The 14,309-nt window shown below is 40.5% G+C and overlaps 1 protein-coding gene across 1 annotated transcript in view; it reads left to right on the plus strand.

Moving 5' to 3' along the window:
- Positions 1-14,309, plus strand: part of FAM120C (family with sequence similarity 120 member C) — a gene marked incomplete in the record, with an annotated part of 172,559 nt that overhangs the window by 150,417 nt on the left and 7,833 nt on the right. The window contains 5 exon segments of the mRNA XM_014583023.2: positions 364-478; positions 3,667-3,876; positions 5,637-5,838; positions 8,952-9,090; positions 10,334-10,391. Of these exon segments, the coding sequence (XP_014438509.1) occupies positions 364-478; positions 3,667-3,876; positions 5,637-5,838; positions 8,952-9,090; positions 10,334-10,391 (724 nt within the window).

Here is a 14,309-nt window from a genome sequence, read left to right on the forward strand (position 1 = left end):
TAGAACATTCTTTTTCGATCTTTCATCTCACTAAATTCTACAGGCCTTTGAAACTCAGCTCCTACTGACATTTTTCAGCATGCCCTCCCTCACCCTTACAGTCACAACCCTCATTTGTGTTCTTGTAGCACCTGTGTATTCTTCCATCTTGGTACTTAACACAGCACCCTGTCATTGTTGATATATGTGGTGTATGTTCCTATCTCCTCTACTAGACTGAAAGTAACCAAAAGCAGATTCTTTACTTCATTGCTTTGGAATTGTTAAAACCCAGCCTGTGGTCTGGTAGGTCTTAGTTTAATAAGTGTTCGTGACATGAATAAATGAGCTTTTTGGCCTAATAATGATGCTTTCATTTTCTAGGTACATGGTTCAGTGGCCTGGTGGCCGAATCCTGCATCGCCATGAACTAGACACCTTCCTTGCACAGGCAGTATCTACCCAGCTTTATGAACCAGATCAGCTGCAAGAACTGAAGGTGATTTGGGACCAGCAGTTAGCGTAATGGCTATGTCGCTGGACTCCCATGTAGTCGACCGCGGTTCGAGTCCCGGTAGCTTAAAACTCACACTGGGCGCATGTGCATGTGTGCCCAAGGTCCCGAGAGGAGAATGGAGGAGAAGGGATTGCGGTGTGGCCATCCCCGCTAGGGGATGATTTCTCGCTTTCTGTCTCTCTGTCTGTCTGGCGAGCGCACACACCCTATAGCAAAAACCTCTCCAAAAAAAAAAAAAAAACAAGAACTGAAGGTGATTTGATTCATACTTATTTAAATTCTTTCTTTTATGAGGTCATAGCTTTGCTTTAGGTCCTTTTGTTGTTGTTGTTTTCCTAGAGCTGGGGAAGACAATAAATTCTGCAGGTAAATGATATACTTTAGCCAAATATTTATGTCTATTAATAAAATGAAGTACCTGCTATGCTGCTTTCATACTGATGGGTATTAATGGACAGAAAAGATGGATATCTTGTGGGGTCAGCAGGTAGTGTGGTGGTTGATGGCACTGGACTCTCACATGGCCGACCGCAGTTCGAGTCCCAATCTGCTTGCTTTCTCACTTTCCCTCTTTCTTTCTCATTCTGTCCCTCCCTGGTCAAATTAAACTAACTAAAGAAAAATAAATAAACTTAAATAAAATCATTATTTTAAAAAGATGGATATTTTGCAAGGCAAATAAATCATGGCTCATTGACCATGGTAATATTTTTGACCCTTACTAGATACACTACAGGGGACTTATCCTGGTGTTCCCTGCTTATCTCTAAGTAAATTTCCACCTCCCCCTTTTACTAATATAAGGTGCTTTAAAAGGTTGCAGGAAAATTAAATTAAAATACAAGTTTGTTTTAGTACAAAAAAATATTGAAATTCATGCATAGGTTTTTTTACTTTTAATAATATGAAGTTTCCATGAACTTTTTGAGGTTTATGGAACTAATACATATTGTGTATTAAGAGGAAGTATAGGGACCAGCAGTTAGCGTAACGGCTATGTTGCTGGACTCCCACGTAGTCGACCGCGGTTTGCGTCCTGGACCCGGTGGCTTAAACTCTGGGCGCTTGTGCATGTGTGCCCAAGATCCTGAGAAGAGAATGGAGAAGAAGGGATTGCAGCGTGGCCATCCTCCCTGGGGTTTTTTTTTTCTCACTTTCTGTCTCTCTGTTTCTCTCTGTCTGTCTGGCAAGCCCACGCACCCTATAGTGAAAACCTCTCCAAAAAATAAAAAAATAAAAAAGAGGAAGTATAGAAAGCCATAAGGAAGGAAGTAAATCTACAAGATAACTAAAGGTAGAACATAGTAGCATAAGGGTAGGCCCCGAAGCCAGTCTACCTTGGGTTTGAATCCTGGCTGCATCACTAACTAGCTATGTGACCTTGGGCAGGTTACTTAACTTCTCTAGCTTTAGTGTCCTTACTTGTAGGATTTTTTAAAGTTTATTTCTTTTTCTAGAGAGAGTAAGAGAAAGAGAAGAGGGGAGAGGGAAAAAGAGAACAGGTACCCTCAACAGGGTGTCACCATGCCTTCATCCTACCACCAGCCTTGCAGCTAACCAGACTCATGGGCTTGCCCAGTGAGTTTGAATTGACCCTGGATTCAAACCCAAGTTCTTTCTGTAGGCCTGTTTCAGCATCACACTGCAGCACCCTACCACCTACACCACCATGGTTGACTCCCTAGTGGTTCCTTTTGCAGTAAATGTATTATTGCTTTAGTCCTAAAATAGCTACTGATACCATACTACACCTAGGAGGGGACCGACAAATATTTCCCCCTTTCCTTTTGAAGCCATCTAACACACTTATATGAGACAAGCACGAAAAATTTTGATGCTTTCTTCCATTCTTTTGTCATGCAGTTTCCATAGTTAAAATATTGTTTATATCATTATAGATTGTAGTTCTCAAGTTGACATAATACATAATTTTCTTTGTCTTAAAACATTTTAGTAAATTATATGTACCATTTAATTATTATAATGTTGACCATTTAGGTTTTCCAATTTCCCCTGTTATATGTAAAGTTGCAATTAACATCTTTATGCATAGAGCTTTATTCACATCTCTACTTCCTTAGAATAGATTCTTAAAAGTGGAATTTCTGAGTTCAATGTGAATACTTTCAAGGTTCTTGATATATATTGCTTAATTTTTAAATATATTTCATTTTAATTTCTTTTATGCATTCAGTCACTATACATCACTTAGCTTGTAAAGTGAATTTTCACAACATGAATACACTTCACACCAGTCCAGTTAAGGATACTATATGTGTTTTCAACAGATAATAATCAATTTCTGTGTTCCAATAATGTCTCGCCTCTCTGTTATTCTCCTTAATGTCTTTCCTCATACCGTCCTCCTTCTCGCACCCTCTTCCCATACTGTATTCAGTATCCATAACCATTTTCCATGTTTATATATCTGCTATAGAGTGCAGACAGTCTGTATATATTAAGTGGAGACATACAATGTCTCTCTTTCATAGTCTGGCTTGCTTCACTTAGCAATAAATCTTCCATATTCGTCCACTTTCTATTAAAAGTCAGGGAATATATTGCTTAATTTTAATATACATTCCTCACCAGCTTTATATGAATGTCCATTTATTTCACCGAGTCCTAATGAGCATTAAATGTTCTTTAAGTCTTTGCTTTTTGAATCATTTCTAATTTGATAGGTGGAAAAAAGGTATCTCAAGTTGGTGTCTTTTTACTTTTTCTTTATTTGCCAGAGGGTGTGCACACTCACCAAAGGGAGACAGAGGAAGAGGAGGAAGTACCTCCCATGGTCATACCACAATCCCTTCTCTTCCATCTCTCCCTCCCTTTGGTATTTAGAGTACACAAGCACATATACTTGCCATGTTTTTCAAGCCACCAGGTCTAGGACTTGAACTACATGGTAGGTCAGCCATGTGGGACCTGACTTTCTTAACCACCAGGCCATGGGTTGGCCCAAATCAGTGTCTTTTTAATGTTGTAATGCATATCTTTCAAATCATCTCAGAGAAAGAGAAGGATAGAAGCTGCTTGTGCACTCACATGTCTATGTTGAAGGGCAACATGTTCAGAGTTTTAACTGGAAGAATCAGCATGACAAGAATAAGAGTAAATGCTTCCAATAATGGTAGTTTAATATGATTTTTCCTCTGTGGTGGTTTCAGATTGAGAAACTGGATGCCCGAGGGATTCAGCTTGCTGCTCTCTTTATGAGTGGGGTCGACACTGCTCTGTTTGCTAATGATGCCTGTGGCCAGCCAGTCCCTTGGGAGCACTGCTGCCCCTGGATTTACTTCGATGGCAAGCTGTTCCAGAGCAAGCTAATTAAAGCAGGCCGAGAGCGAGCATCCCTGGTAGAGCTCTGTGATGGCCAGGTACTTGCATGTTGGGTAGCTGCTAAAGGCAAGCTCTAATCTGCTGTGAGGATGAATGGGAAGGGAAGAAAAAACAGTAGAAATATTGGGCAGGGGACCAGAAGCAGGAAAATGTGTCTGTCCTTAACATAACTAGTCAGCATTGGTCCCAGAGGCCCATAGTCTGATACCTACTTGTTATAAATCATGTTTTTTATGAGCTTAAAGTTCCCATATCCCCATTTATAGTCTTGAGTATCTGTTTCCCATAGAATACTCAGATATAGTACATGCCTTTCCTCCAACTCCTAGGATTTCATTTCCCTTATTTACAAAACTAGTAAGCCACTTTCGCAATTGATGACATTTTTTGTAAAGGAGTTATGTTTGACAATAGAAGAGGATAGTAGAGTAGATGACAGAGTAGAAGCAGAGGATCTTTTGCAGTAAAATCTTGGGAAAGGTGAGAAAAGGCAAGGGAAAGGACACCTGACTTACTTCTTTATGCATTTGGGGGGAATGAGCTAAAGTTACTAGAGCAGGGTTTGGCAAACTGCCTAACCTGCCACTGGTCCTTATACTATAGCCCATCCCTTGTTTTGTTTTGTTTTGTTAGTGGTTTTTCCCCCTATAGGGCACGTGCACTCACCAGAGAGAAAGAAAAAGAGAAAAGCTGTGAGAAAGTGAGAAATCACCCCCCCCCCCCCGGGGGGAAGGCAATGTCATGATCCCTTCTCTATTCTCCTCTCCAGGCTTTGGGCACACATGCACATACGCCTGGTGTGACTCTCAAGCCCTGAGTCTAGGACTATAATGTATAGCCAGCCATGTGGGATCCAGCACCTTAACCTGCAAGCCACCTATTGGCCCTGTGTCTCCTGTTTTTGTAAAAATTTTATTGGAACACAGCCACATTTGTTCATTTGCATATGATCTATGACTGTTCTCATGCTCCAGTGGCAGACTATAATAGTTGTGACTGAGACAATGTGACTCACAAAGCCTAGAACTATCTGACCCATTTCAAAAGTTTCCTGGCCTCTAGACTAGAGATATGAATTTAAACAGGACAGAGCTCAGGTCTCCTATCCTAGGAGAGAAAGTTTTAAAAGGTTTTATATATTTCAGATTTGTTTCTTTTTTTTAAAACCTAATTATATTACCTCTCCTTTAAAAAACGACCTAGCCTGGGAACCAGCAGTTAGCGTAATGGCTATGTCGCTGGACTCCCACGTAGTCGACCGCGGTTCGTGTCCCGGACCCGGTGGCTTAAAACTCACGCCGGGCACGTGTGCATGCGTGCCCAAGATCCTGAGAGGAGAATGGAGGAGAAGGGATTGCGACGTGACCATCCTCCCTGGGGGGTGATTTCTCGCTTTCAGTCTCTATGTCTCTCTCTGTCTGTCTGGCGAGCGCACACGCCCTACAGTGAAAATCTCTCCAAAAAAAGAAAAAAGATAAAAACGACCTAGCCTATTATTGGCTATATAATAGACCATCAGTAAATCCTTATTTGTCTTCCTTGACCTAGTCAACATGTCTCACAAGCCCTTGGTCAAAACTAATGAGATGATAGTGTGTGTGGTTTCATGTGAAGATTTGGTGTTTGGTGCTAGACATGCTTCCTAAATATGTAGCCTCGAGCCACTTAACTCCAGGCCTCCATTCCTTTAACGGGAATAGAATCATAAGACTTCCTAGAGTGTCCAGAACTGTGCCTGAAACACGGAGGAAGTTTTAAAAATGGCAACTTCTAGTATTATTCTGTTCCTCATTTGAAGGCTGACCTAGCAACCAAAGTTGAAAAGATGAGACAGAGTATTCTTGAAGGAGTCAACATGAATCACCTACCACCTTCTGCTCTACTTCCATCACCTACTTTTGTGCCTCCTATGGTGCCTTCTCTCCAACCTGTTTCACTTTATTCCCGAACCATGGGCTCATTGCCACCTCCCCCTCAAGGAAGGAGCCGGGGGTTTGCAGGTTAGTACCTAAGAATTGTCATCCTCAGTTTATTTCATAATAACCTATCCAGTAATTATCACCATGTACAGAATGGACATTTTCACATGTGTCTTATCTCATTTACTTTCTATGCTGTATTGTGGTAGTTTGAAGAGCAGCTTTTTTGGATGGAGGGATATAGCCTGGGAAGAAAATCCACTGACTTCCCGGGTAACTCTTTATAGAGGTCCTTAGGGATTTGACTCTTGCCAGCCAAACTCATGAAGTGACTAATATTGAAATCAGGAGCCCTTCAGAACTATAACCCATAGAAACAGGATCTTCATGGCTTTTGCTAGTTTATTCATTCCTTTTAGGCAAATGTATGGGAAGCTGTAGGCAGAGCTTGCAGGAAAAGCCATGAGAGTAAATGTCTAGTATGACAATGATAGTTTGATGTACCCATTTCCACTCTGGGAGTAGACCTAACACATTTACTTTCTTTCAACTCCAGAAGCATGAAGAGAAGTTATCATCCATGTCCCTAAGAGGATTGCAGTTTAGTGGGAGAAATATATATACACATATGTGTGCACACACACAGACACACATAAATTATGGTGATACCTGAGCTCAATGATGAATAGACTTAGGTAACTCCAATACTAATCCTGATCTTTCAAACAACTTGATCACTAGCGAAACAGTATATTTTAATGGGGATATTTTATCATGAAATAACAAGACTCAAGACCAGCAGATGGTGTAATGGTTACATCGCTGGATTCCCATGTAGTCAACCACAGTTCAAGTCCCAGACCCGGCAGCTTAAAACTCACACTGGGTGCGTGTGCATGCATGCCCAAAATCCCAAGAGGAGAGTGGAGGAAAAGGGATTGCAGCATGACCATGCCCCTGGGGGTGATTTCTCACTTTCTGTCTCTCTATCTCTCTCTGTCTCTCCGGCAAGCACATGCACCCTATAGCAAAAGTCTCTCTTAAAAAAAAAAAAAAAAAACAAAGAAAGAAAGAACAAGACTTTGTGATCAGGTGAGAGTACCATTACTTTAATTGAAGGTGTTTTGTTATCTGTTGCTCTTGCTTTAAAATTAATAAAGCTGACAGGTGAAATTAGTCTTTAAGGGTTACAAAATCCAGTATGGATGCTTAACTGAAGACTTGACTTAGATGAACAATTGTAAAAGTCTACTCTAATACCTTCCTGTTCAGTCAGGTAATGATCAAGTTTTACAAACCAGAGAGCCAGGCATTCCATCACGTTAAAGTGACATTACAGATCTCTTCTTTGAGTCTTTGTGTGCAGATTTTATTGTATAAGTCTCTCTCTCTCTTTCTCTCTCTCTCTTAAAAAAAAAAAAAAAAAAAAACAAAGAAAGAAAGAACAAGACTTTGTGATCAGGTGAGAGTACCATTACTTTAATTGAAGGTGTTTTGTTATCTGTTGCTCTTGCTTTAAAATTAATAAAGCTGACAGGTGAAATTAGTCTTTAAGGGTTACAAAATCCAGTATGGATGCTTAACTGAAGACTTGACTTAGATGAACAATTGTAAAAGTCTACTCTAATACCTTCCTGTTCAGTCAGGTAATGATCAAGTTTTACAAACCAGAGAGCCAGGCATTCCATCACGTTAAAGTGACATTACAGATCTCTTCTTTGAGTCTTTGTGTGCAGATTTTATTGTATAAGTCTCTCTCTCTCTTTCTCTCTCTCTCAGCATTAATTAAGACCAGGTTCTTCAGAAGTCATCCCCATTGCCCCAAATACCAGTGATGTTTAGTCTCTAATTACTGGTGGCCTACAAGGACTGTCCTGCTTCCTGAAAGGCCACAGCTAGATTTCCAAATGCAAGTCTTTCTTGTCCCTCTTATGAGTAGCTGCCACCCAAGTTCCTTGGACTCTCACTTTTATGTAAATAAAGAACTCTTTACTAACAACCTGCTAAATGAATTAAGGGTTATGAACATTTGGTTTCTTTCCATAAACTAAAATTGAAGGCCTACTAGAACTCCATATTCAGAGTTTTTATTCAAAATTACACAAAATAAATTACAAAACAAAACTGTACTATGAGCTCACACCCTCAGAGTTGGAATGTCCTCTCTTTTAAGAAGATATTGTGCCTTCTTGTATTGATTTAGTTATTATTCTCAACTGTTGTTATTCTTGTTTTCTTAATTATAAATTGCTGTTTAGTTCCATTATTTTTAGTTTAGTTTGTCTTCCTTTTTTTTTGTTTTCTAATCCTTCAGTATGTAGTGGTGCATGTTTGTATCAAAAATAATTTTGGCTGAGACCAGCAGTTAGCATAATGGCTATGTCGCTGGACTCCCATGTCGTCGACTGCGGTTCGAGTCCTGGACCCAGTGGCTTAAAACTCACACCGGGCGCTTGTGCGTGCGTGCCCAAGATCCTGAGAGGAGAATGGAGAAGGGATTGTGGCATGGCCATCCCCTCTGGGGGGTGATTTCTCGCTTTCTGTCTCTAAGTCTCTGTCTGCCTGGCGAGCGCACGCGTCTTATAGCAAAAACCTCTCCAAAAATAATATAATAATAATTTTGGCCTATAATTTTCCAGTACTAGATTTTAAGACATTCATTCTCTCAACAAATATTTTGAATTTCTACTGTGTGCCAGGCTCTATTATTGAAAAATAAATTATTCACACCCCCACTTGATATAGTGGATATGTGTACATCTTTTTATTTTTTAAAGGGTTATTTTTATTTAACTTTATTTATTTACTTATTCATTTATTTATCTGGGTGTTTTTGTTTTTGTTTTGTTTTTTGTTTTTTGTTTTTTGTTTTTTTGTTTTTCCAAAGAGGGACAGAGTGAGAGAGAGAGAGAGAAAGTGAGCCACCAGGTCTGGGACTCAAACCGCGTTCGGCCGTGTGAAAGTCCAGCATCCTTAACCACCACACCACCTGCCAACCTCGATATGTGTAGATCTTCAACCCTTTTCCCTTGAATTTGCTTCCATCACGACACAAAATCTGTTGTTGTTGTTATCACAGAATCTTTTTATCAGAGACAAATATAAATAAGAATAGTTAGCACAGAATCTTCTATTCAATCTCTTATCCTACCTTGCATTTGACATGTATTACTACATTATTTCTCTCTTGCCAGGTCTCCATCCAATCCCACCTCAAGGAGGTAAACTGGAGATTGCTGGGATGGTCGTGGGCCAGTGGGCTGGCAGCAGATCATCCAGGGGCCGAGGATCCTTTGGCATGCAAGTGGTTTCTGTCGGTGGGCCAGGAAAGGGGTATGTATTTGAATAGAGGAGGGAATGTATTTGAAAAGAGGAAACATCTATTAAAAAAATAGTCCCAAAAATGTAAGAAAATCTATTTTAACCCCCACAAAGGTTTGTAAAAAAAAGGATAAAACTAAAAATAACCAAAGGTCCCCTGTCTGCCCATGAGGGAAGGGGGAAGACCCAGGCACTGCTGTTGAGCGTCACAGTGACTGCCACCTCACAGCAGGCAGGCAGCAGCCCTGGCACCAAGTACAGCCCTAACCAGACACAGTTGGAACAAGAGTGCCTAGCCGAGGCTGGACAGGCCCAGACCTCGCAGCCCACAGTGGGTGCGCTCTACATAACATCCACAAAGAACTCAATGGGGTTGCCCATGGCCATGTGGAAGCTTTGGCAGCTGGCCGTCAGTTCTGGGGGCACAGAGCCAGGTCTCTGACTGGAGGGGCGCCCAGAGGCTGTACCACTGGAGGGACAGGGGGTGGGGGTGGGGGCATCATGACCACCATCATTGGGTTATAGGGGAGGGCCATGCCAGGGGGTGGCCCATATGGATGGAGCCCTGAGTGGGCTCAGAGATTTGGAGCACCCCCAGTTGAGCCCCTGGATGGGGGAGGGCCTCCATCGCCAGTCCCGCCAGGCTCCCCACCCCATCAAATGCTGCTGATACTACTATGAGCTAGTAGTATCAATCAAGATGCCCTTGGGAAATGTCCAGCTATTAAATCTTTCTATTAAGGTAAGAGACATTAGCTGATTTTCCTTTTTTTTTGGTAAAGAATTATTTATTTAACTTTATTTATTCATTCATTTATTTTTAATTTTACCACATAGAAACAGAGAGAGAGAGAGGTGAGAAAGCAAGCCACTCATTCCGGGACTTGAACTGTGGTCAGCCATGTGAGAGTGTCCAGTGCTTTAATTACCACATGACCCGCTGGTCCCAACTTTCCATTTTTTAAAAAGCCAATTTTCAGTTTAGTTCAGAAACCTTATAACAAGTGTCCTGCCTTGATGAAAAAGAGTGTTTCCCTTAGAGGTAGACAGAAGACACAGAACAATTACACACAATGTAGAAATGACAGAGATAGAGGTTTACAGTGGTATTACAGAGAGGTTACCTCCAACCTAAGAGGATCAAACTTTCTAGAGGCCAAATGTACTTAACCTCTAGAGTGAGTAGTTGGCCAAGTGAAAATGGGGGTGTAAGCCTTATGTTTCTCATGATCACTTTTTCTCCTCCTTGCTAAAGGCATGGAAAAGAACAGACTGGTAGAGGATCCAAAGGACACAAAAAAGGAAATAAACAAGTAAGCATATTTTTTTGAGATTATCTAGCTCCTCTTTGATATCTCTTGCCTTTTCAGCTTAGTTGCTGAAGAGATCAGGTCAGTCATGAAAACCTGAATCATTCAGGGGTACTTACGTAAATTCTCCAGGCATTTAATTTCATTCCCCTACTCTCTAGCTATATAGTTGAAGGTTGGGATGCCCGGTCTATTCCTACAGAACTGTAGAGTCTCACCCTTTTCCCTGAGTGAGTCCACAGGACAGAAACCAGGTACTGTATACTGAGGACCTGTGCCTTGCATAATATGGGCTATATGCAGCCAGAAAAGGGTCCAAATGAAGCACATGGTGAGATTGCCTATATCCTTTTTGAGCTTCTGAGGGGCCACCAGAGATGCTTAGAAAATTGGACTTTTGCCTTTGCTGAGTATGTGGGGAATGTTGCCATTATGCTTATTCTTAATGACTCAAAAAGGTCTTAAACTTTCTTTTAATCTACCCCTTGAATTATTAGGTCATTGGGAAAGTCATGGCATGTATTTCTATGCAAATATGCATCATAACTTTTCTGATGACCCAATATATTACAGTTCATACTGGTCCTCATTAGACACACCCCTTCCTCTTCAAATATAAACTAAAACCTATTCTCATAGTGATCCAAAATCATATTAGACTCAAACTGCTGGATTTCTTCATAGTATAGTACCTTCTTGATTGCCTGCTTCTACCAAGTCCCTTCTGCCACATATTTTAAGTATAGTCTCTAATCCTAGGCAATTCTGTCATCAGTTCTCAATCCTAAATCCACTCACTACATCCTTATTAATATCTACTATCTTATATTTTTAGAGTACAAATTTGTTTTAATATTATTTTGAACTAAAAATGGAGCTATTGGGCCATCAGAAAAGTCATGACATATTTTTTTCTATGCAAAAATATGTCATGACTTTTCCAACAACACAATAAAATATTAAGTTTCCCACACAAAGCATTTTATAATGTGCTCCAAAGCTAGAGAATAATGAGTTTGGGATTTTCCCAAAGCTTCTTAGATTTTTCCAGAAACTGCTCCATAGGGTGAAAAAGGGCTGGCTCTGTGGCTTAGTGGTTAAGGAAGCCAGATCCCACATGATCAACTGTGCAGCTCTAATCCCAACCCCAGTGACTTGAAAAACATGCTGAGTGTATGTGCTTATGTGCCCCAAATCCTGACAAGATGGAGAAATGGAGAAGGGATTGCAAGGTGACCATGCAACAGTAGGGGGTGCTTTCTCCTCCCTCTCTTTCTGTCTGTTTCTGGCAAGCACTTCTGCCCTCTCAAAAAAAATACAGCCACTTCTCACTTAGCTTTTCTGTTTAATGACCACTTGGACTTATGAATAGTTCTCTAACATGAAGAGTCTTGAGAATCCTTTTTCAGTCTTTGTCTTATTACTGCAGTCAGTATTCACTACCTGAAGCATTTGCAATCATGCAAGCCTGTGTATTTTAATAAATTTGTACATCATTGTGCACCCATAGTAGTCTTCAGAATAAATAAAAACATTACACCAGATTTATAGTGTTGTGGTGTGTCTTGTTGCTTTCTGGTGCTTACCAAATGTATGCTTTTTGTATGGATGAAATTGCATTATTCTACTGTGTTGTCAAGTGATATCTATTGACAGATATATACCCTATGGCACCATAACACCAACAAAACATTGCCATTAAGCTCCTCACTTATCGGCCAGTTCACTTAATGACCGAGTCATAGTAAGGAACTCGGTGATTAAGTGAGAAGTGACTATAAATAAATAAAACAATGTAAAAGGGATTGCACCTATAAGGAAAACTAGTCATCTTCAGGTAAGCTTTCATAAGGAGGAACAACCTTGGTGAATTCACTATGATTCAGGGTCTGATCATAAGACATATAGTCTGAAAAACATGATATTATTGGTACAGTAGGGTAGATCCATCTCTTAGTGGTTGACTCACATTAACCAAGATCACAGAAGTAGTTGTGTGGATATGGCTTAGGGGGTGGAGGATAAAAGATTAAGTGCTAATTTTCCATAAGAAGAAATAATTATCACAGTATACTGCACATTTACTCTTTTCTAGTACTTTTACAAATACATATGAGCTCATTGAAAATATATTAATATGGGCCAGCAGGTGGTGTAGTGGTTAAGGCACTGGACTCCCACATGGCCAATTGAAGTTTGAGTTCCAGACCTGGAGATTTGCTTTCTCAGTTTCCCTCTCTGTCTCTCTCTGGTCAGATTAAAATTTAATAAAAATAATAAATAAAATTAAATAAGTAATTCTTTTTTTAATAATTATTTTATTGAACTTTATTTACTTATTTTAATTTGACCAGAGAGGGACAGAGAGAGAGAGAGAAAGTGAGAAAGGAAGACACCAGGTCCAGCACTTGAACCACGGTCAGCCATGTGGGAGTCCAGTGCCCTTAACCACCACACCAACTGCTGCCCCCCTCTTTTTTTTAATAATTATTTTATTGGACTTTATTTATTTATTTATTTTAATTTGATCAGAGAGGGACAAAGTGAGAGAGAGAAAGTGAGAAAGCAAGAGTAATACTTGAAAAAAAGAAGAAAATATATTAATAACATATGAAGTATTTATTATTGCTCATTATTTTTTCTTCAGGGAGATTTTTATAATAAGTCATGTGCAATCACCAGAGAGACAGAGAGAGAAAGTGAGAAATCACCCCCCAGGGTGGATGATCATGCTGCAATCCATTCTCCTCTCAGGACTCTGGGCATGCATGCATACATACACACTCCATGTGAGTCTCAAGTTTCCAGGTCTGGGACTCAAACCACAGTCTGCCATGTGGAAGTCCAACGTCTTAATCGCCACGCCACCTGCTGGCCCCCTCCTCCCCATTTTAAACAGGCAGACTGAAGCTCAGAAGAATAAACTATCCTTGCCTCAAATTATCCATTAAGCTGCTATCAGAGTTAACATTCCAACTTGAGCTGATTCCAAAGCCCTGTGCTATACTGATTCCAGTGCAATTTAACAACCTTGATTGTTAGAGACAAGAGTCAAACTCTGGTCTGGTTGGCTCTAGTACTCATGCTCTCCTCCATTATTACCAGAACTTGCTTTCTCTATGGGCAAGCTGCTAGGAAGGCCATGGTATCAGAAATTTGCTTGCCAACATGGAATCAGAGCAGGGGTATCAGCCAGCATTTATTGAGTTCTTACATTATGCCAGATACAAATTCAAAGCACTTTACTTGGAGTTTCTCATTGAATTCTTACAAAAACCTGTGAAGAAGACACTATTATTCTGTCTCACAGATGAGGAAAATGAGATAAAACGGGATGATAGGTAATCTTTAAGTTTCTCTTGGTCAACGTTGCTATGGGCACTGTTTCCTACTCTAGAGGTAACCTGGCCAAGGATATCCTCTTGTCAACTCTATAGCTAAGGCATCTTTCCTGGAGGGAGCTCTACTGACAACCTTGCTGACTCTCCGTTTTTGGTTCTGTCACCATTTCTTCAGAGTTTGAGATATTTAATCATCCCATCTTATTAAGTCTGATTACACTGTGATACTGCCTTTCTGAGATTATTCTTAAGCCAGTGGAGATTTTGCTTGTTTTTAGGTTTTGCCATAAGGTGTGTGTACTCACCAGAGAAAGAGAGAGAGAGACAGTGAGAGTGAAACAGAAAAATTACTCCCTTGGGGAATGGTCATACTGCAACCCCTTCTCCTCATGTGATTTGGGCATACATGCACACGCGCCCAGCATGATTTTCAATCCAACAGGTCTGGTACTAGAACGGTGATTGAGCATTTGGGAGTCCAGCACCTTAACCACTATGCCACCTACCAACCCCTTGGCATGATTTTTCAAGCCACCATGTCCAGGATTTGAACCACAGTCAGACCTGTGGGAGTCTGGTA

This window comes from Tupaia chinensis, unplaced genomic scaffold (genome assembly GCF_000334495.1).
Source record: "Tupaia chinensis unplaced genomic scaffold, TupChi_1.0 Scaffold143992_1, whole genome shotgun sequence".
NCBI classification, from domain to species: domain Eukaryota; kingdom Metazoa; phylum Chordata; class Mammalia; order Scandentia; family Tupaiidae; genus Tupaia; species Tupaia belangeri.